Raw genomic sequence first — 23,477 nt, forward strand, 5'->3', positions numbered from 1 at the left:
GAGAGAGAGCGAGAGACTGGGGGGAAGAGAGAGAGCGAGAGACTGGGGGGAAGAGAGAGAGCGAGAGACTGGGGGGAAGAGAGAGAGTGACTGGGGGGGAAGGGGGAGGAAGGGGAGTTTTAACGTTGCAAAGTTTAACAGAAGCTTTTTTTTTACCAAGAACCAGCAGGTGGGGCTTCCAGCATGGGTCCCACAGACGATGATCGTGCTGCTGTTCACCCTCTCTATCACAGTGATCACGTTCTCGCAGAAGTCCTGTGAAAGGGGAGCGAAAGCAGAGCGTTACAATCAAGGCCGACGGCCTTAATAAGAACCGTGCGTGACACATCTACACTGGCCCTGCCCTCGGGATGTTTTAGGACTTGAACAAGCCGCCTACTCATAAATTGAGTCCCAGGCTGTTCCAGGGTCGCAAGGCCTCACCAGGAGCAGGCTATCAATTCAGTTAAACCTCTTGGATTTAGGTGCTGAACTAATATGGTTGCCTTCTGTGTTGGCTGAGGACTGTGCTTTGCATATTGAATTGCTGTTGTTAACGGAAAGGGCAGACGGGGCCTTGGTTTAACGTCTCATCCAAAAGACGACCCCTCCGACAGTGTGGCGCTCCCTCAGTACCACCCCTCCGACAGTGTGGCGCTCCCTCAGTACCGCCCCTCCGACAGTGCGTCGCTCCCTCAGTACCGCCCCTCCGACAGTGCGTCGCTCCCTCAGTACCGCCCCTCCGACAGTGCGGCGCTCCCTCAGTACCCGCCCCCTCCGACAGTGCGGCGCTCCCTCAGTACCGCCCCTCCGACAGTGTGGCGCTCCCTCAGTACTGCCCCTCCGACAGTGCTGCGCTCCCTCAGTACCGCCCCTCCGACAGTGCGGCGCTCCCTCAGTACTGCCCCTCCGACAGTGCGGCGCTCCCTCAGTACCGCCCCTCCGACAGTGCGGCGCTCCCTCAGTACTGCCCCTCCGACAGTGCGGCGCTCCCTCAGTACTGCCCCTCTGACAGTGCGGCGCTCCCTCAGTACTGCCCCTCCGACAGTGCGGCGCTCCCTCAGTACTGCCCCTCCGACAGTGCGGCGCTCCCTCAGTACTGCCCCTCCGACAGTGCGGCGCTCCCTCAGTACTGCCCCTCCGACAGTGCGGCGCTCCCTCAGTACCGCCCCTCCGACAGTGCGGCGCTCCCTCAGTACGGCGCTCCCTCAGTACTGCCCCTCCGACAGTGCGGCGCTCCCTCAGTACTGCCCCTCCGACAGTGCGGCGCTCCCTCAGTACTGCCCCTCCGACAGTGTGGCGCTCCCTCAGTACCGCCCCTCCGACAGTGCGGCGCTCCCTCAGTACCCGCCCCTCCGACAGTGCGGCGCTCCCTCAGTACTGCCTCTCCGACAGTGCGGCGCTCCCTCAGTACTGCCCCTCCGACAGTGCGGCGCTCCCCTCAGTACTGCCCCTCCGACAGTGCGGCGCTCCCTCAGTACTGCCCCTCCGACAGTGCGGCGCTCCCTCAGTACTGCCCCTCCGACAGTGCGGCGCTCCCTCAGTACTGCCCCTCCGACAGTGCGGCGCTCCCTCAGTACTGCCCCTCCGACAGTGCGGCGCTCCCTCAGTACTGCCCCTCCGACAGTGCGGCGCTCCCTCAGTACTGCCCCTCCGACAGTGCGGCGCTCCCTCAGTACTGCCCCTCCGACAGTGCGGCGCTCCCTCAGTACTGCCCCTCCGACAGTGCGGCGCTCCCTCAGCACCGCACTGGAGTGTCAGCCTAGATATCTGTGCTCAAGTCCCTGGAGTGGGACTTGAACCCACAACCTTGTGACTCAGAGGTGAGTGTGCTGCCCACGGAGCCACAGCTGACACCCTGTGAGATGAAGAGGGGCAGGAGGAGGCTGTTGTGGAGCATAAACACCAACATTGACCAGTTGGGCCGAATGGCCTGTGTCTGTGCTGTAAATAATTCTAAATAGTGGAGACGACGCACAGTTAGGGCACCTGATTCACATCAGTTAGCAGTGTGTCCAGAGGTTTGACCCTGGACCGCACAGAATAACGGAGATACAGATCAGCCACGGTCTAAGCAAATGGCGGAACAGGCTGGAGGGGCTGAACGGCCTCCCCCTCTCCCTGTGTACAGAGCACAACAGGTACAGCCCAGTGAATCAAAATTGATCCACTGCAACTACACAAGATAGCAGCGTCAGAATCGGCAGCCAGCTAGCGGCTCAGTTCACCTATCACTATTCTCGACAGGCCTGATTCACTAACATACAACGAGTGCGACTGTAATACACAGCGACCATATTTTGAGTGGATACAGCAGAATAAAACTAGCAACAGATTCTGAAGGATTAACAGCGAGCAGTCGCGTGTCGAGCAATCGCGGGGTCTTACCTGGCTCGGGGGCCCTTTACTCCTGCAGCTCTCCTTTGTGTTGTTATCCAGAGACAAGGGGATCTGATTGGAACAAATTTTACATTCAATATTTTCCTCGCAACCCTATTCTCATTAGATGTTTCTTTCCAGCTTCTCTCGTGTTGTACCTCTCCTCTCCTCTCTTCCTTTCTCCTCTCACTTCTCCCTCTGCTCCCTTCTCCCTCTCCTCTACTGCTCCCCATTTCTCCTCTCTCCTCTCCCTCTCCCTTCTCCTCCCCTCCCTTCTCTTCACCACCCCTCTCCTCTCCTCCCTTCTCTCTCTCTTCTCCACTCCTCCCCACCCGTCTCCTCTCCTCCCTTCTCTCTCTCTTCTCCACTCCTCCCCACCCGTCTCCTCTCCTCCCTTCTCTCTCTCTTCTCCACTCCTCCCCACCCGTCTCCTCTCCTCCCTTCTCTCTCTCTTCTCCCCTCTCCTCCCCACCCCTCTCCTCCCTTCCCTTCTTCTCTCTTCTCCCCTCTCCTCCCCACCCCTCTCCTCCCTTCCCTTCTCTCTCTCTCCTCCACTCCTCCCCACCCCTCTCCTCTCCTCCCTTCGCTTCTCCCTTCTTCCCTCTCCTCCCCACCCCTCTCCTCCCTTCCCTTCTCTCTCTCTTCTCCCCTCTCCTCCCCACCCCTCTCCTCTCCTCCCTTCTCTCTCTCTTCTCCCCTCTCCTCCCCACCCCTCTCCTCCCTTCCCTTCTTCACTCTTCTTTTCTCCCCTCTCTTCTCCGCTTCTCCCCTCTCTTCTCCTCTCTTTCTCCCCCCCCGCCTCTCCTCGAACTCTGCCGTCAACAGTTGGCAGCACTCAATACTGATCTCCCCATCTGGTGAGGGACATCTTCCACCTTTAGATGGCAAGACTCCCTCTTTGAAGGGGGTGGTGGTGCTGGGTGGAGAGAGTCCCCTCACCCAGCGCCAATGAAGATCTTCCTATTTGCCATCATTTTAAACACGTTATCCCCACAAACCCTACAGCAGCAGGTCCGTCAGCTGTCAGTGATCCTACCTTGTACACATTGCACTGCCGCCCAAGCCCACAAACCCTAGCCCCTCTACTGTCAAGCCCCCCCCCCCCGAGACCTCCCAGTGCAAGGTGCAGAAAGACAACATGAGGGTCAGTCAGTACCGGTGTTTGAGAGGCATTGAGTTCAGTGAAAGACGTGAGCAGCACAGCCCCAGTGGCTCCGATGTACAGGGTGTCTGATCTCTCGTCGTGGAATTGCACTGTGTACTTCTCCAGAGAGCCAAACTCCACGTGAGGCAGGTCTGGGAAAGAAAGAAAGACTTGCATTTCTATAGTGCCTTTCATTGTTGTAATGTGGGAAACGCGGCAGCCAATTTGCGCACAGCAAGCTCCCACAACCAGCAATGTGATAATGACCCAGATCATCTGTTTTAGTGATGTTGATTGAGGGATAAATATTGGCCCCAGGACACCAGGGAGAACTCCCCCTGCTCTTCTTCCAATAGTGGCCGTGGGATCTTTTACGTCCACCTGAGAGGGCAGACAGGGCCTCGGTTTAACGTCTCATCTGAAAGACGGCACCTCCGACAGTGCGGCGCTCCCTTAGTACTGCACCTCCGACAGTGCGGCGCTCCCTCAGTACTGCCCCCTCCGACAGTGCGGCGCTCCCTTAGTACTGCACCTCCGACAGTGCGGCGTTCCCTCAGTACTGCACCTCCGACAGTGTGGCGCTCCCTTAGTACCGCCCCTCCGACAGTGCGGCGCTCCCTTAGTACTGCACCTCCGACAGTGCGGCGCTCCCTCAGTACCGCCCCTCCGACAGTGCGGCGCTCCCTTAGTACTGCACCTCCGACAGTGCGGCGTTCCCTCAGTACTGCACCTCCGACAGTGTGGCGCTCCCTTAGTACCGCCCCTCCGACAGTGCGGCGCTCCCTTAGTACTGCACCTCCGACAGTGCGGCGCTCCCTCAGTACCGCCCCTCCGACAGTGCGGCGCTCCCTTAGTACTGCACCTCCGACAGTGCGGCGTTCCCTCAGTACTGCACCTCCGACAGTGTGGCGCTCCCTTAGTACTGCCCCTCCGACAGTGCGGCGCTCCCTTAGTACTGCCCCCTCCGACAGTGCGGCGCTCCCTCAGTACTGCCCCTCCGACAGTGCGGCGCTCCCTCAGTACTGCCCCTCCGACAGTGCGGCGCTCCCTCAGTACTGCCCCTCCGACAGTGCGGCGCTCCCTCAGTACTGCCCCTCCGACAGTGCGGCGCTCCCTCAGTACTGCCCCTCCGACAGTGCGGCGCTCCCTCAGTACTGCCCCTCCGACAGTGCGGCGCTCCCTCAGTACTGCCCCTCCGATAGTGCGGCGCTCCCTCAGTACTGCCCCTCCGACAGTGCGGCGCTCCCTCAGTACTGCCCCTCCGACAGTGCGGCGCTCCCTCAGTACTGCCCCTCCGACAGTGCGGCGCTCCCTCAGTACCGCCCCTCCGACAGTGCGGCGCTCCCTCAGTACCGCCCCTCCGACAGTGCGGCGCTCCCTCAGTACTGCCCCTCCGACAGTGCGGCGCTCCCTCAGTACTGCCCCTCCGACAGTGCGGCGCTCCCTCAGTACTGCCCCTCCGACAGTGCGGCGCTCCCTCAGTACTGCCCCTCCGACAGTGCGGCGCTCCCTCAGTACCGCCCCTCCGACAGTGCGGCGCTCCCTCAGCACTGCACTGGGAGTTTCAGCCTGGATTATGGACTCTAGTCTCTGGAGTGGGACTCGAACCCACAACCTTCTGACTCAGAGGCGAGACTGCTGTCCACTGAGCCACAGCTGACTAAAGCGAATTAAACATGGTAACTTGGGATCTGCCCCCTCACTCAATCTTTCTCCTCTCCCCTCTGTCCTCTGTACCATCAAATGCATTTCTACCCAAAAAATAATATTTACAGAAAAAGACAGCAACAGATCCCGCTCTGCCTCTCCAATTTTCCCCACTCTCAACTACAGAAGCCCTTAAATATAAAGGAGATTTAATCCCCCTACCCACCCTCTCTCTCTCTCTCTCTCTCTGCATCTGGGAGGGAGGGGTGCAATGTTGTCGCAGTGGATTGGAAATTGGTGCATTGCAGTTTGTGGCAGAGCAAGATCCCAGGACAGGGGGGGGAAAAAAGACATCATAATAATTAAAAACATATAGCCTTGCTAAACAGCAGAGGCAAGGAGACAAACGCACTGAAAACAATGGCTCTTAAATGCATATAGGATTTTTTTAAAATCTGAACAAGTTTCCATTATGAATTCTACTTTGCAATGTACCTTTCAGTGCGAATTTCAGCCTGGGGATCCTCTCCGACGTGCCCAGGAGCAGGAGCTGAGCTAGCAGGACAAGCTGTGCGTTCAGCATCTCTGAGCCTTAGCAGCTCCCGATCGCCTCTTTCCCCCTCCTCCTTCTTTCTGCTTCTCTTCGCATGAACTGCAAGCGCCTGGGTCCTCTGTCTGTCTCTCTCTCCTCTCCTCTCCTCTCTCTCTCTCTCTCTCTCTTTCAGCCCCTGGCGACGAGTCTGTGCGTCTGATGCTGTTGCAAACAGCCCGGCGACGGCAGAGGTTGGGCTGAGCTGCCTTTCATCCCGTTGCCTGGGGTGGGGTCCCTATGACACAGGCAGGGGGGCGGGTGGAGAGAGAAACAAATTGGACTGTGAATCTCCTCCCTGCAATGGCTGAGTGCTTAAGGTGGAAGCCTCAAGCTGCAATGAGCTGCAATGAGCTGCAATGTTCATATTCCCACTCTCCCCCACCCCCCCTAGTCCGTGCCGGGAGAGCTGATTGGAGTATGTTATCTTCTGTTAAGTTTTACGTTCTGTTGCATTATGTTTTTTTGTTCTGTTATATTTTACGTTGCGTTATTGCTTTTGCTGCATTATGTTTTTGTTCCGTTATAAGGACATAAGGAATAGGAGCAGGAATAGGCCACCCGGCCCCTCGAGCCTGCTCCGCCATTCAATAAGATTGCAGCTGATCTTGGGCTCAAAGCCACACCCCTGCTCCCCATAGCCCTTCACTCCCTTATCTTGTAAAAATCTCCACCTTAAAATGTATTTAATGACCCAGCCTCCACGGCTCTCCGGGGCAGTGAATTCCACAGATTTACGACCCTCTGAGAGAAGAAATTCCTCCTCCTCTCAGTTCTAAAAGGGCGACCCTTTATTCTGAGACTGTGCCCCGAGTTCTAGATTTCCCCACGAGGGGAAACATCCTCTCTGCATCTACCGTGTCATTTTATCTTGTAATCTATGTGCTACTATCATACGCAGTGTCTCTAAGAATTGAAGCATAATTGAATCCCTGATCCCGTGTTTCCAATAGGAAACCACGTGGACAGACAGCACAGGGCACAGGCTCAGGACCACAGTGTCCTAGGTCTAACTTTGAGAGGCTCTCTCTGAGTGCCGGTTCCCCCTGAGAACATGGGGGGTCACTTTCCACAGGAAAGCAACAACATTTATTGTTTTTTAAAATTCGTTCATGGGATGTGGGCGTCGCTGGTAAGGCCCAGCATTTATTGCCCATCCCTAGTCGCCCCTTGAGAAGGTGGTGGTGAGCCGCCTTCTTGAACCGCTGCAGTCCGTGTGGTGAAGGTGCTCCCACAGCGCTGCTAGGGAGGGAGTTCCAGGATTTTGACCCAGCGACGATGAAGGAACGGCCGATATATTTCCAAGTCAGGATGGTGTGTGTGACTTGGAGGGGAACTTGGAGGTGGTGGTGTTCCCATGCGCCTGCTGCCCTTGTCCTTCTAGGTGGAAGAGGTGGCGGGTTTGGGAGGTGCTGCCGAAGAAGCCTTGGCGAGTTGCTGCAGTGCATCTTGTAGATGGTACACACTGCAGCCACGGTGCGCCGGTGGTGGAGGGAGTGAATGTTTAAGGTGGTGGAGGGGGTGCCGATCAAGCGGGCTGCTTTGTCCTGGATGGTGTCGAGCTTCTTGAGTGTTGTTGGAGCTGCACTCATCCAGGCAAGTGGAGAGGAGTCCATCACACTCCTGACTTGTGCCTTGTAGATGGTGGAAAGGCTTTGGGGAGTCAGGCGGTGAGACTTCATGTACAAGGACCCCCGGATCCCTCTGTACCTCAGCATTTTGTAATCTCTCCCCATTTAAATAATAATTTGTTTTTTAATTTTTCCTACCAAAGTGGATAACCTCACATTTTCCCACAGTATACACCCTCTGCCAGATTCCGGCCCACTCACTCAGCCTGTCTATATCCCTTTGGAGATTATATGTGTCCTCCACGCAATTTGCTTTCCCACCAATCTTTGTATCATCAGCAAATTTGGCTACAGTACACACGGTCCCTTCATCCAAGTCATTAATATAGATTGTAAATAGTTGAGGCCCCAGCACTGATCCCTGCGGCACCCCACTCGTTACAGTGCAGAAACCTCGGTCAAGAGTGAGAGGGGAGGCCCTAGCCTCTTGGTTGTGTCCCCCAAAATCTTCCTTCCATAATTATGCGGATTGTCAGAAGTCTTCTTCTGAGGCAGTCCCTCGGAACCGAGGATGACTTGCTTCCACACTAGAGATGAGTTCTCAGGTGACTGATGAGTCCAATGCGGGACCGACAGTCTCTGTCACAGGTGGGGCAGACGGTGGTTGAAGGGGCGGGTGGGTGGGGTGCTTGGGTTGACGTGCGCTCCTTCCGCTGTTTGCGCTTGGCTTCCCGCTTGCTCCCGGCGAAGAGACTCGAGGTGTTCGGCGCCTTCCCGGATGCTTCTCCTCCACTTTGTGCGGTCTTGGGGCCAGGGATTCCCAGGTGTCGGTGGGGATGTTGCACTTTTTCAAGGAGGCTTTGAGGGTGTCCTTGAAGCGTTTCCTCTGCCCACCTGGGGCTCTCTTGCCGTGTCGGAGCTCTGAGTAGAGCGCTTGTTTTGGGACTCTCATAATCGGGCATGCGGACAATGTGGCCCGTCCGTCGGAGCTGATCGAGCATGGTCAGCACGGTGGCATAGTGGTTAGCACTGTTGCCTCACAGCGCCAGGGACCCGGGTTCAAATCCGGCCTCGGGTGACTGTCTGTGTGGAGTTTGCACATTCGCCCCGTGTTTGCGTGGGTTTCCTCCGGGTGCTCCGGTTTCCTCCCACAGTCCAAAGATGTGCGGGTTAGGTTGATTGGCCATGATAAAAATTGACCCTTAGTGTTAGGGGGGATTAAATACGTGGGGTTACGGGGATAGGGCTTGGGTGGGATGGCTGTCGGTGTAGGGACCGGGTGCTAGGGTTTGGATGATCAGCCATGATCTCGTTGAATGGCGGAGCAGGCTCGAAGGGCCGAATGGCCTACTCCTGCTCCTATCTTCTATGTTTCTATGTCAAAGCTTCGATGCTGGGGATGTTGGCCTGAGCGAGAACACTGACGTTGGTGCGCCTATCCTGCCAATGGATTTGCAGGATCTTGCAGAGGCAGTGTTGGTGGTACCTCTCCAGTGCTTTGAGGTGCCTGCTGTACATGGTCCATGTCTCTGAGGCATACAGTACGGCGGGTATCACTGCTGATCTGTAGACCGTGAGCTTAGTGCCTTCTTGAAGGAGCAAAAGGTGTCGGTCCTCATTGAAACCTCCCGTATTGAGGGGGGACGGGGAAACTACAATTGGCTCTGGCAACCCCTGCATTAGGAGGGGGGAAGGGATATCCGCCAGGGATTCCACTCCTGCTCATTGTCCAGGGAACACCCGCTGAGGCAAGGACAGGATCAGGCTCGGCTGTGATGCCTGCCACGGTCGATGAGCCCGCGGCCACTCACCGAACTCGCACACGTGCAGACCTGCCACTCCCGAATGGCGTGTTAACCCGCCCCCTTCTACTTACAGATGGCGATGGACCCGCAGTGAATATTCCGGGGCCTTCTCCCTGAGATGCCACATAAGCCTGCTCTGTCCCCGCACCACCCAGTTCCAAACGGGGGTACATTGGAACCGCACCCCGACCCCAGCCCACCACTACTCTGCCGCAGGTTTCTGAAGAAGGCAGAGTTAGTTACGTGTAGCTGGACGGGTGAGGGAATTGAACAGTTAACCTGACAGCAAAGGCCAGGTCAGCCGTGGCTCAGTGGGTAGCGCACTCTCTTTCTCTCGCCTCTGGGTTCGAGTCCCCACTCGAGCGACTTGAGCACAAAAATTCTAGGCTGACACTCCCAGTGCAGTACTGAGGGAGCGCCGCACTGTCGGAGGGGCAGTACTGAGGGAGCGCCGCACTGTCGGAGGGTCAGTACTGAGGGAGTGCCGCACTGTCGGAGGGGCAGTACTGAGGGAGCGCCGCACTGTCGGAGGGGCGGTACTGAGGGAGCGCCGCACTGTCGGAGGGGCAGTACTGAGGGAGCGCCGCACTGTCGGAGGGGCAGTACTGAGGGAGCGCCGCACTGTCGGAGGGGCGGTACTGAGGGAGCGCCGCACTGTCGGAGGGGCGGTACTGAGGGAGCGCCGCACTGTCGGAGGGGCAGTACTGAGGGAGTGCCGCACTGTCGGAGGGTCAGTACTGAGGGAGCGCCGCACTGTCAGAGGGGCAGTACTGAAGGAGCGCCGCACTGTCGGAGGGACAGTACTGAGGGAGCGCCGCACTGTCAGAGGGGCAGTATTGAGGGAGCGCCGCACTGTCGGAGGGGCAGTACTGAGAGAGCGCCGCACTGTTGGAGGGGCAGTACTGAGGGAGCGCCGCACTGTCGGAGGGGCAGTACTGAGGGAGTGCTGCCCTGTTGGAGGTGCCGTCTTTCGGATGAGACAATAAACCGAGGCCCCGTCTGCCCTCTCAGGTGGATGTAAAAGATCCCACGGCCACTATTGGAAGAAGAACAGGGGGCGTTCTCCCCGGTGTCCTGGGGCCAATATTTATCCCTCAACCAACATCACTAAAACAGATGATCTGGTCATTATCACATTGCTGTTTGTGGGAGCTTGCTGTGCGCAAATTGGCTGCCGCGTTTCCTACATTGCAACAGTGACCGCACTTTAAAAAAAGTACTTCATTGGCTGTAAAGCGCTTTGGGACGTCCTGAGGGTGTGAAAGGCGCTGGAGAAACACAAGTCTTTTTTTTGTTGAATTTCTTGACCACACTCCCTGTCCATCCTCACACCTGAAGATTGACCGCGTGGGTGAGTGAGGAGGCACCGAGGATGTCGGTGGACTCCGTACGCCGGCCAGAGCCAACACCTTCAGCAGAGGAAGGAAACAGTCTTGATGAGGAAAGCCGAGAGAAAATCGGGTCCCTGAGCGATGGGGTTAAACAGGAGCCGGGAGAGGTCACTGGGGGAACGAGGCACCAAAACAATCTGCTGAAGTGACCAGGCCCGGACTGGACCTGAAGCCCTTTCATTGATTGCAGTGTATCTGTAAGCAGTGCAAATCACAGCAGCCATTTCAGTTTAACCGAAGGCCAACTATTGACTGGGCACCAGTTGGGATCATTTAGAAAGCAGCTCTCCGGGGACATTGATTTGATGAGAGTGTGATGCTCTGTGAATATAAAGATAATTGGAAAGACTATAACCCTCTCCTCGTGTTTCCCATCTCTTATTACTTCGCTGACACAAGATATGTGGCATCTGGTCCCAGGCAGGTCCCAGCACGGGTTAGATACAGAGTAAAGCTCCCTCTACACTGTCCCATCAAACACTCCCAGACAGGTCCCAGCATGGGTTAGATACAGAGTAAAGCTCCCTCTACACTGTCCCATCAAACACTCCCAGGGCAGGTACAGCACGGGTTAGATACAGAGTAAAGCTCCCTCTACACTGTCCCATCAAACACTCCCAGGGCAGGTACAGCACGGGTTAGATACAGAGTAAAGCTCCCTCTACACTGTCCCCATCAAACACTCACAGGGCAGGTACAGCACGGGTTAGATACAGAGTAAAGCTCCCTCTACACTGTCCCATCAAACACTCCCAGGGCAGGTACAGCACGGGTTAGATACAGAGTAAAGCTCCCTCTACACTGTGCCATCAAACACACCCAGGGCAGGTACAGCACGGGTTAGATACAGAATAAAGCTCCCTCTACACTGTCCCATCAAACACTCCCAGGGCAGGTACAGCACGGGGTTAGATACAGAGTAAAGCTCCCTCTACACTGTCCCATCAAACACTCCCAGGGCAGATACAGCACGGGGTTAGATACAGAGTAAAGCTCCCTCTACACTGTCCCATCAAACACTCCCAGGGCAGATACAGCATAGGTTAGATACAGAGTAAAGCTCCCTCTACACTGTCCCATCAAACACTCCCAGGGCAGGTACAGCACGGGTTAGATACAGAGTAAAGCTCCCTCTACACTGTCCCATCAAACACTCCCGGGGCAGGTACAGCACGAGTTAGATACAGAGTAAAGCTCCCTCTACACTGTCCCAACAAACACTCCCAGGGCAGGTACAGCACGGGCTAGATACAGAGTAAAGCTCCCTCTACACTGTCCCATCAAACACTCCCAGGGCAGGAACAGCACGGGTTAGATACAGAGTAAAGCTCCCTCTACACTGTCCCATCAAACACTCCCAGGGCAGGTACAGCACGGGGTTAGATACAGAGTAAAGCTCCCTCTACCCTGTCCCATCAAACACTCCCAGGGCAGGTACAGCACGGGTTAGATACAGAGTAAAGCTCGCTCTACACTGTCCCATCAAACACTCCCAGGGCAGGTACAGCACGGGCTAGATACAGAGTAAAGCTCCCTCTACACTGTCCCATCAAACACTCCCAGGGCAGGTACAGCACGGGTTAGATACAGAGTAAAGCTCCCTCTACACTGTCCCGTCAAACACTCCCAGGGCAGGTACAGCACGGGTTAGATACAGAGTAAAGCTCCCTCTACACTGTCCCATCAAACACTCCCAGGGCAGGTACAGCACGGGTTAGATACAGAGTAAAGCTCCCTCTACACTGTCCCCATCAAACACTCCCAGGGCAGGTACAGCACAGGTTAGATACAGAGTAAAGCTCCCTCTACACTGTCCCATCAAACACTCCCAGGACAGGTACAGCACGGGTTAGATACAGAGTAAAGCTCCCTCTACACTGTCCCATCAAACACTCCCAGGGCAGGTACAGCACGGGTTAGATACAGAGTAACGCTCCCTCTACACTGTCCCCATCAAACACTCCCAGGGCAGGTACAGCATGGGTTAGATACAGAGTAAAGCTCCCTCTACACTGTCCCATCAAACACTCCCAGGGCAGGTACAGCACGGGTTAGATACAGAGTAAAGCTCCCTCTACACTGTCCCCATCAAACACTCCCAGGGCAGGTACAGCTCGGGTTAGATACAGAGTAAAGCTCCCTCTACACTGTCCCATCAAACACTCCCAGGGCAGGTACAGCACGGGTTAGATACAGAGTAAAGCTCCCTCTACACTGTCCCATCAAACACTCCCAGGGCAGGTACAGCACGGGGTTAGATACAGAGTAAAGCTCCCTCTACACTGTCCCATCAAACACTCCCAGGGCAGGTACAGCACGGGTTAGACACAGAGTAAAGCTCCCTCTACACTGTCCCCATCATACACTCCCAGGGCAGGTACAGCACGGGTTAGATACAGAGTAAAGCTCCCTCTACACTGTCCCATCAAACACTCCCAGGGCAGGTACAGCACGGGGTTAGATACAGAGTAACGCTCCCTCTACACTGTCCCCATCAAACGCTCCCAGGGCAGGTACAGCATGGGTTAGATACAGAGTAAAGCTCCCTCTACACTGTCCCATCAAACACTCCCAGGGCAGGTACAGCACGGGTTAGATACAGAGTAAAGCTCCCTCTACACTGTCCCCATCAAACACTCCCAGGGCAGGTACAGCTCGGGTTAGATACAGAGTAAAGCTCCCTCTACACTGTCCCATCAAACACTCCCAGGGCAGGTACAGCACGGGTTAGATACAGAGTAAAGCTCCCTCTACACTGTCCCATCAAACACTCCCAGGGCAGGTACAGCACGGGGTTAGATACAGAGTAAAGCTCCCTCTACACTGTCCCATCAAACACTCCCAGGGCAGGTACAGCACGGGTTAGACACAGAGTAAAGCTCCCTCTACACTGTCCCATCAAACACTCCCAGGGCAGGTAAAGCACGGGTTAGATACAGAGTAAAGCTCCCTCTACACAGTCCCATCAAACACTCCCAGGGCAGGTACAGCACGGGGTTAGATACAGAGTAAAGCTCCCTCTACACTGTCCCCATCAAACACTCCCAGGGCAGGTACAGCACGGGGTTAGATACAGAGTAAAGCTCCCTCTACACTCCCAATAATCTGCCTACATCCTCAGTATCAGAAGATTGCCCGCCTGACTGCTCACAGTGCACTCTCTATATTGGTATATAAATACAGCTCTTGCTTTCTTATTCAGCGGACAGTCAAGTGACTGATCCCGTGCCCCCATTTTTTTAAAGGAAGCTCTGGATCGCAGAGCAAGCCTTAGGATTACTCTGAAGGAGTGGAAGCTCTATTCTGTACTAATGTGAATCAAAAGGTTGAACAGGATGCTGCCAGGCAGTACTAAGCGCACGCTAGTTATTCACTCACCCAAACTAACAACCAGACCACTTCGAACTAATACCATCGCAAAATACTGCGGATGCTGGAAATCTGAAATAACAGCAGGAAATGCTGGAAATACTCAGCAGGCCAGGCAGCATCCGTGGAGAGAGAAACCGAGTTAACGTTTCAGGTCTGGGACCCTTCGTCAGAACTGGAAAAAGCTGGAGATGTAACAGATATTAAGCCGGTGCAGAGGCAGGGAAAGGGGGCGGGGAGGAAGGAATTGAAGGAATAGGCTGTGCTAAGGTCGGAGGCAGGAAAGATAAAGGGCTGGATTTTCATTGAGGAGGCGGGACTACAACCTTCGGGGTTGTAGACCCGCCTCCATCGAGTTGTGGCCAACCCACGCGGTTTTGACTTGATTGACCTTGTTGAGCCCGCCCAGCGGACTCAGCAGGCCAATTAAGGGCCACCCGGCAACAGGTAACGTCACAGACTGAAATTTCATCTGTCAAGACCTTTTGACAGATGAAATATCAGCGTTCGACAGCTGTTTGAAGCTGTCAGATACTGACAGTCTGTCCTCCAAGTTAATTCCTTCCTGCCAAGATGATTTAGAGATCTCCCTGGAACAGAAAGCTGAATGCTGGAACTTTTGACAGCTCGCGGCCATTCTGCTTTCTGTGCCGGTGAGATGAGGGACTCCCGAGACCTGAAGGAAGGAAGGCTATTTAGGTATGTAAATGTAATTAGAACTTCTTTAAACAATTTCCACTCATGCACCCATCACTCACCTGAACACTGGACATCTCGACCCCTCCAAGCCCTTCACCCCGACGGCCCGCTTTGCTAACTTGGCGTGGTTCGGAGCTGTCGGGAATCCCACATTTCAAGAATGAAAATAGGGATTAGGCTAAAAACTGCTCGTTAACAGGCAGTTAATTGGCACTAATCCCCTTCCCACCTCGGGGAGGCGGGTCCCAGCGCGGGGCGGGTACCCGCCGCCTTTGAAATTGGCATGGAGATGGGTTGGGGGCGGGATGGGCCCGTGCCCCCCGATTTCGTGATTTTAACCCCCCCGCACGCCTCCAATCCCGCCTCCACGCCCCAATGGAAATCCTGCCCTTTTGCAAATGGGAATGGCAAAATCATACAGCCTGAAAAATGGTGGCAGGGGTTATAGTCTGAAATTGTTGAACTCGATGTTGAGTCCAGAGGGCTGTAAAGTGCCTAATCGAAAGAGGAGGTGCTGTTCCTCGAGCTTACGTTGAGCTTCATTGAAACAGTGTAAGAGGCCGAGGGCGGAGATGTCAGAGTGGGAGGGGTGCGGTGACAGGCGACCGGAAGCTCGGGGTCCCCCTTACGGACTGAACGGAGGTGTTCCGCAAAACGGTCGCCCAATCTGCGTTTGGTCTCCCCAATGTAGAGGAGACCGCATCGTGAGCAGCGAATACAGTAAACTTGCTCTCCGATTCCTGTTCTCCCCCACCCTGCCACCCGCGATCCCCTCATCTCTTGGAGACAGTCACGGGATGCAGTTGGGTGTACGGTAGCATAGCGGTAATGTCACTGGACTAGTTATCCAGTAGAGGCCTGGACTAATGATCCAGCGACACAAGTTCAAGTACCTCCACGGCAGCTGGGGAATTTAAATTCAGTTAATTAAATAAATCTGGAATAAAAAGCTAGTATCAGTAACGGTGACCATGATTGTTGTAAAATCTCATCTGGTTCACTAATGTCCTTTAGGGAAGGAAATCTACCGTCCTTACCCGGTCTGGCCGATATGTGACTCCAGACCCACAGCAATGTGGTTGACTCTTAACTGCCCCTCTGCAATGGTCTCGCAAGCCAGTTTGTATTCAAGAAGGAGGCTCACCACCACCTTCTCCAGGGCAATTAGGGATGGGCAATAAATGCTGGCCCTGCCGGCGACGCCCACATCCCGTGAGTGAATCAAATTAAGAAGTCTAGATGTGCGATCCGCAAGCTGGGGTGGGTCAGTGCCTGATTAACGTCCTGCTCTAACAGATTTCAGAACAGGAGACAGTTGCCCCTGCCCAATAAATGCCCCAGTGAGTGTATGCACCACCCAGCGTGGTTCATAGAAACATAGAAGATAGGAGCAGGAGGAGGCCATTCAGCCCCTCGAGCCTGCTCCGCCATTCAATGAGATCATGGCTGATCATCCAAATTCAGTACCCTGTCCCTGCCTTCTCCCTATATCCCTTGATCCCTTTTAGCCTTAAGAAATATATCCAACTCCTTCTTGAATATATTTAATGAATTGGCCTCTACTGCCTTCTGTGGTAGAGAATTCCACAGGTTCACCACTCTCTGGGTGAAGAAATTCCTCCTCATCTCTGTCCTAAATGGCTTACCCCTTATCTTTAGACTGTGACCCCTGGTTCTGGACTCCCCCGCCATCGGGAACATCCTTCCTGCATCTAGTCTGTCCAGCCCTGTTAGAATTTTATAAGTTTCAATGAGATCCCCTCTCATTCTTCTAAACTCCAGCGAGTAGAAGCCCAATCGACCCAATCTCTCCTCATACGTCATTCCTGCCATCCCAGGTATCAGTCTGGTGAATCTTCGCTGCACTCTCGCCATGGCAAGAACATCCTTCCTCAGATAAGGATTTTCTGTTGTTAACTCATTTTATACCCGCAGAGCCATTGGGTGGAGGTGGGTTGGTGGAGGCTTCAATAAGAAATCACTGGACACATGAGACTGTGCAAAATACTTTATTGAGAATAAAAATTCATTTTTATTTTAAGAAGCTTTGACAATCCCATAATATTCTGAGCAAAGCAATGCGGTTAAGATGTTAGTTGCCACGGTAGCGTATTATTTGAGTCCAGATTTTTACCCCAGGCGCTTGGGACTGACAGCAGTGGAGGCCATATCGTCGCTTCTGGGACTCTCCCGAGGGGTCGAGGACCCTGCACAACGTGTGGAAAGGTACAACTATCACTGCCATGAGCGGGAAGATATGCCCTCGGTTATCGAGAGGCCGCCTCTGTGTCAGCTGTGGCTACAGTGGGTAGCGCTCTCGCCTCTGAGTCAGAAGGTCGTGGGTTCAAGTCCCACTCCAGAGACTTGAGCACAAAATCCAGGCTGACACTCACAGTGCAGTGCTGAGGGAGTGCTGCACTGTCGGAGGGGCAGTACTGAGGGAGCGCCGCACTGTCGGAGGGGCAGTACTGAGGGAGCGCCGCACTGTCGGAGGGGCAGTACTGAGGGAGCGCCGCACTGTCGGAGGGGCAGTACTGAGGGAGCGCCGCACTGTCGGAGGGGCAGTACTGAGGGAGCGCCGCACTGTCGGAGGGGCAGTACTGAGGGAGCGCCGCACTGTCGGAGGGGCGGTACTGAGGGAGCGCCGCACTGTCGGAGGGGCGGTACTGAGGGAGCGTCGCACTGTCGGAGGGGCAGTACTGAGGGAGCGCCGCACTGTCGGAGGGGCGGTACTGAGGGAGCGCCGCACTGTCGGAGGGGCAGTACTGAGGGAGCGCCGCACTGTCGGAGGGGCAGTACTGAGGGAGCGCCGCACTGTCGGAGGGGCGGTACTGAGGGAGCGCCGCACTGTTGGAGGGACAGTACTGATGGAGTGCAGAGCTGTCGAAGGGGCAGTACTGAGGGAGCGCCGCACTGTCGGAGGGGCAGTACTGAGGGAGCGCCGCACTGTCGGAGGGGCAGTACTGAGGGAGCGCCGCACTGTCGGAGGGGCGGTACTGAGGGAGCGCCGCACTGTCTGAGGGGCAGTACTGAGGGAGGGCCACACTGTCGGAGGGGCGATAGGGAGCGCCGCACAGTCGGAGGGGCGGTACTGAGGGAGCGCCGCACTGTCGGAGGGGCAGTACTGAGGGAGCGCCGCACTGTCAGAGGGGTGGTACTGAGGGAGCGCCGCACTGTCGGAGGGGCGGTACTGAGGGAGCGCCGCACTGTCGGAGGGACAGTACTGAGGGAGCGCCGCACTGTCGGAGGGGCAGTACTGAGGGAGCGCTGCACTGTCGGAGGGGCAGTACTGAGGGAGCGCCGCACTGTCGGAGGGGCGGTACTGAGGGAGCACCGCACTGTCGGAGGGGCGGTACTGAGGGAGCGCCGCACTGTCGGAGGGGCGGTACTGAGGGAGCGCCGCACTGTCGGAGGGGCAGTACTGAGGGAGCGCCGCACTGTCGGAGGGGCAGTACTGAGGGAGCGCCGCACTGTCGGAGGTGCCGTCTTTCGGATGAGACGTTAAACCGAGGCCCCGTCTGCCCTCTCAGGTGGACGTAAAAGATCCCACGGCCACTATTGGAAGAAGAGCAGGGGGAGTTCTCCCCGGTGTCCTGGGGCTAATGTTTATCCCTCAACCAACATCACTGAAACAGATGATCTGGCCATTATCACATTGCTGTTTGTGGGAGCTTGCTGTGCGCAAATTGGCTGCCGCGTTTCCTACATTACAACAGTGACCACACTTCAAAAAAAGTACTTCATTGGCTGTAAAGCGCTTTGGGATGTCCTGAGATCTTTCTGTTTTATTTCTTATTCCCCCCCCCTGCCCCCACCCTCACCATTCACCACAGACATGTTGACGATGGGACATAGAAGCAAAAAAGATAGGAGCAGGAGTCGGCCATTCGGCCCCTCGAGCCTGCTCCGCCATTCAATGAGATCATGGCTGATCATCCAAACTCAGTACCCTGTCCCTGCCTTCTCCCCATATCCCTTGATCCCTTTAGCCTTAAGAAATATATCCAACTCCTTCTTGAATATATTTAATGAATTGGCCTCTACTGCCTTCTGTGGTAGAGAATTCCACAGGTTCACCACTCTCTGGGTGAAGAAATTCCTCCTCATCTCAGTCCTAAATGGCTTACCCCTTATCCTTAGACTGTGACCCCTGGTTCTGGACTCCCCCAACCATCGGGAACATCCTTCCTGCATCTAGTCTGTCCAGTCCTGTTAGAATTTTATAAGTTTCGATGAGATCCCCTCTCATTCTTCTAAACTCCAGCGAGTAGAAGCCCAATCGACCCAATCTCTCCTCATACGTCATTCCTGCCATCCCAGGTATCAGTCTGGTGAATCTTCGCTGCACTCCCTCCATGGCAAGAACATCCTTCCTCAGATAAGGCGACCAAAACGGCACGCAATAGCATTCAAATCTTATTTTATTTTTGTTTGTTAAAAATAGTTGCGGTAGATATACCTCTCCGTTATCCAGAATTTTCAATCAACCGGCACCATCCCGGTCCCGTCAGTGCCGGATACGAAAGAGTTTACTGTACTCCGGGTGTGGTCTCACCACCGGCCTGTACAGTTGTAGCAGGACGTCCCTGCTTTTAGACTCCATTCCCTTTGCAATAAAGGAGTACAACCCCCCACCCCCGCGCCCCCCCCCAGCCTGCTCCAGGCACCACGGTAACGAGCCCTGTCCCGACGGAGACCCTGGAGACTGTAAAGGAGTCCCCTCGGGGGACCCCTCCCCCCTCATTCAGAAGCCGAATCTGATCCGCCCTTGGGTCTGCGCTACTGTTTGTCATGTGGGCAGGGGTGGTGTAGGCCAACCCCCTCAACCGGCTCGAAAGGACGTGCCGAGCAGGGCCTCGCTACAAAGCACAGGGGGCAGGCAACGAGGGAGATTCGGGGACGCAGGCCCCAAGCTAACAAAAGAGCTGCCAAATTCTTCACATCAGCAATGTGGAACTGGCCAGGGGGTTGCGGATAAAAAGAACAATCCCTGGAATCATTTAAGGAACAGTGAGATACTGAGATGGGAGCGGAGGGGGCTGGTAGGGGTGGCGTAGATCGTCCTTGGATGTGTGAGTTAGACCGGGCCGAGGGTGAAAGGAATAGGAGGATATGCTGATGGGGTGAGATGACGAGGGGTGGGAGGAGGCTGGTGTGGAGCAGAAACACCGGCACGGAGCAGTTGGGCCGAACGGCCTGGTTTCCCTGCCGTACATTCGGTGTGATAGTGTGCCCAGTACCACCCTGGCTGATCCAGTTACCAACCGAGCCATCAGGGGGAGCTCCCAATACAATACAATACAATACAAATCGCTTTATTGGCATGATAAGGTACATCTTATGTTGCCAAAGCATCAAAATACATTTATGGTTGAACACATAAACGCGGTTCCATTCATACAGTGTATAAACAGGTATATCCCTGAGTTTATAAATATATTTTCGCCTTGTTTATATATACTCTTGTCTTAGTTTACTGGTTGTCCCTCTGTTCATGGCAAGCTGTAACATAGTGTGCCGCCAGTGTTACACAGCTTCTCTCCTCCCCCAGTAGGAATGGGAGTTTTTGGTTGTCAGTCAGATTTCTGAATTCAGGGCATATTTGTGAGAATTTTTGATAGAAATTCTCTCTGATGCCCTGATATTTTCCACAGGCTGTGAGGAAGTGCATCTCTGTCTCAACTACTCCCTGACTGCAGTGAGAGCATATCCTGTCTTCTCTTGGCAGCCTGGTCTGCCTGTGTCTGCCTTTTTCGATCGCTAGGCTATGTTCGCTAAGTCTGTACCTTGTCAAGGTTCTTCTCAGTTTGTTATCCTTTACCATGGTCAGGTAATCAGCTATGTTGTATTGTCTGTTTAGGGCCAAGTAGCAATTGAGTTTGCTTTGGGTTTTTGTTGTTTCTGCCCAATATGACAGATATTTTTCCTTTTGCTTAGCGACGATTGTGTTGGGTCGAATTCTTTGTGTTCTCTCTGATTTATATCTTTAATCAGTCAGGGCGTCACGAGAGGAACTGGCAGGGGAGGAGTTACTGAGCCCGACAGCACCTCGAACTCAAACTCGAAGTCACAGCTCAAAACCATCCGCATCCACTGCCCCCGCCCCCCCCACCCAGCTCGGCGCTCTGCCCGTCCTATCAAGTCATCGGCCTTCTCTGAACGAAAACATTCACAAAACAGAAGTTGCAGAAAAGGATAATGATCAAGTTTCTAAATTGTTTGGGATTTAAAATGGGTCCCAATAGTGAGATTCCCTCTGTAAAGGAGGTGTTGATAGCAAGACTCTCTATAAAGGAGGTCCTAATAGCGAGACTTCCTCTATAAAGGGGGTCCTGATAGCGAGACTCCCTCTATAAAGAGGGTCCTGATAGCGAGACTCCCTCTATAAAGGGGGTCCTGATAGTGAGACTCCCTCTATTAAGGAGGTCCTAATAGCGAGACTCCCTCTATAAAGGGGGTCCTGATAGCGAGACTCCCTCTATAAAGAGGGTCCTGATAGTGAGACTCCCTCTATTAAGGAGGTCCTGATAGCGAGACTCCCTCTATAAAGAGGGTCCTGATAGCGAGACTCCCTCTATAAAGGGGGTCCTGATAGTGAGACTCCCGCTATAAAGGAGGTCCTAATAGCGAGACTCCCTCTATAAAGAGGGTCCTGATAGTGAGACTCCCTCTATAAAGGAGGTCCTGATAGCGAGACTCCCTCTATAAAGGAGGTCCTGATAGCGAGACTCCCGCTATAAAGAGGGTCCTGATAGTGAGACTCCCTCTATAAAGAGGGTCCTGATAGCGAGACTCCCTCTATAAAGGAGGTCCTGATAGCGAGACTCCCTCTATAAAGAGGGTCCTGATAGCGAGACTCCCTCTATAAAGAGGGTCCTGATAGTGAGACTCCCTCTATAAAGGAGGTCTTGATAGTGAGACTCCCTCTATAAAGAAGGTCCTGATAGCGAGACTCCCTCTATAAAGAGGGTCCTGATAGCGAGACTCCCTCTATAAAGGAGGTCCTGATAGTGAGACTCCCTCTATAAAGGGGGTCTTGATAGTGAGACTTCCTCTATAAAGAAGGTCCTGATAGCGAGACTCCCTCTATAAAGAGGGTCCTGATAGTGAGACTTCCTCTATAAAGAGGGTCCTGATAGTGAGACTCCCTCTATAAAGGAGGTCCTGATAGTGAGACCCCCTCTATAAAGGGGGTCTTGATAGCGAGACTCCCTCTATAAAGAGGGTCATGATAGCGAGACTCCCTCTATAAAGAGGGTCCTGATAGTGAGACTCCCTCTATAAAGGGGGTCCTGATAGCGAGACTCCCTCTGTAAAGGGGGTCTTGATAGCGAGACTCCCTCTATAAAGAAGGTCCTGATAGTGAGACTCCCTCTATAAAGGGGGTCCTGATAGTGAGACTCCCTCTATAAAGGGGGTCCTGATAGCGAGACTCCCTCTATAAAGAGGGTCCTGATAGTGAGACTCCCTCTATAAAGAGGGTCCTGATAGTGAGACTCCCTCTATAAAGGAGGTCTTGATAGCGAGACTCCCTCTATAAAGAAGGTCCTGATAGCGAGACTCCCTCTATAAAGAGGGTCCTGATAGCGAGACTCCCTCTATAAAGAGGGTCCTGATAGTGAGACTCCCTCTATAAAGGAGGTCCTGATAGTGAGACTCCCTCTATAAAGGGGGTCTTGATAGTGAGACTTCCTCTATAAAGAAGGTCCTGATAGCGAGACTCCCTCTATAAAGAGGGTCCTGATAGTGAGACTCCCTCTATAAAGGAGGTCCTGATAGTGAGACCCCCTCTATAAAGGGGGTCTTGATAGCGAGACTCCCTCTATAAAGAGGGTCCTGATAGTGAGACTCCCTCTATAAAGGGGGTCCTGATAGCGAGACTCCCTCTGTAAAGGGGGTCTTGATAGCGAGACTCCCTCTATAAAGAGGGTCCTGATAGTGAGACTCCCTCTATAAAGGGGGTCCTGATAGCGAGACTCCCTCTATAAAGAGGGTCCTGATAGTGAGACTCCCGCTATAAAGAGGGTCCTGATAGTGAGACTCCCTCTATAAAGAGGGTCCTGATAGTGAGACTCCCGCTATAAAGGAGGTCTTGATAGCGTGACTCCTATATAGGAGGTTCTAATAGCGAGACTTCCGCTATTAAGGGGGTCCTGATAGTGAGACACCCCCTATAAAGAGGGTCCGATAGCGAGACTCCCTCTATAAAGGAGGTCTTGATGACGAAAAATATAATAATGAATAGTCAGCATGGATTTCAAAAGGGAAAGTCTCGCTTGACGAACCTTATTGAATTTTTTGAAGAGGTAACAGAGAGAGTAGACAAGGGTAATGCAGTAGATGTAATTTATCTAGATTTTCAAAAGGCCTTTGATAAGTTACCCCATAATAGACTGATGAACAAGGTCAGAGAATGCAGAGTCAGGGGTCAAGTAGTAGAATGGATTGCTGGCTGGCTTCAGGACAGAAAGCAGAGAGTGGGAGTAAAGGGTGGCTATTCACAGTGGCAGAAGGTGGGTAGTGGTGTTCCACAAGGATCAGCGCTGGGACCGCTGTTGTTCACAATTTATATTAACGATTTAGACTCTGGAATCAAAAACACAATTTCTAAATTTGCGGATGACACCAAATTGGGGGGATAGTCAATACTGAGGAGGACTGCAACAAATTACAGGAGGACATTAATAAACTTGCAGAATGGGCATATAATTGGCAAATGAAGATTAACACAGATAAATGTGAGGTGTTACTTTGGTAGGAAGAATAGGGAGGTCACTTATCACTTGGAGGGTGCGAGTCTGGGTGGGGTAGAGGAACAAAGGGATCTCGGAGTACAAATACACAAATCACTAAAAGTTGCGACACAGGTTAACAAGGCCATAAAAAGCAAACCAAACACTAGGG

General features: G+C 53.9%; 2 protein-coding genes across 3 annotated transcripts in view; one reads left to right on the top strand and one right to left on the bottom strand.

Annotated features, from left to right (window-relative positions):
- Positions 1-6,222, bottom strand: part of LOC147086437 (semaphorin-7A-like) — a gene marked incomplete at its 3' end in the record, with an annotated part of 35,463 nt that extends 29,241 nt beyond the window's left edge. The window contains exons 1-4 of the mRNA XM_085978251.1: positions 5,645-6,222; positions 3,515-3,654; positions 2,368-2,430; positions 157-255 (exon numbers count right to left, since the gene is read on the bottom strand). Coding sequence (XP_085834377.1) covers positions 157-255; positions 2,368-2,430; positions 3,515-3,654; positions 5,645-5,732 — 390 coding nt within the window. The remainder of the gene's footprint in view (positions 1-156; positions 256-2,367; positions 2,431-3,514; positions 3,655-5,644) is intronic.
- The window catches only part of LOC147086434 (semaphorin-4B-like), a 225,931-nt gene that overhangs the window by 99,459 nt on the left and 102,995 nt on the right, over positions 1-23,477 (top strand). The gene's annotated exons all lie outside the window — the stretch shown is intronic.

Source organism: Somniosus microcephalus, unplaced genomic scaffold (genome assembly GCF_052327205.1).
Source record: "Somniosus microcephalus isolate GS21.2 unplaced genomic scaffold, FLI_Smic_1.0 unresolved_chr7, whole genome shotgun sequence".
Taxonomy (NCBI): Eukaryota; Metazoa; Chordata; class Chondrichthyes; order Squaliformes; family Somniosidae; genus Somniosus; species Somniosus microcephalus.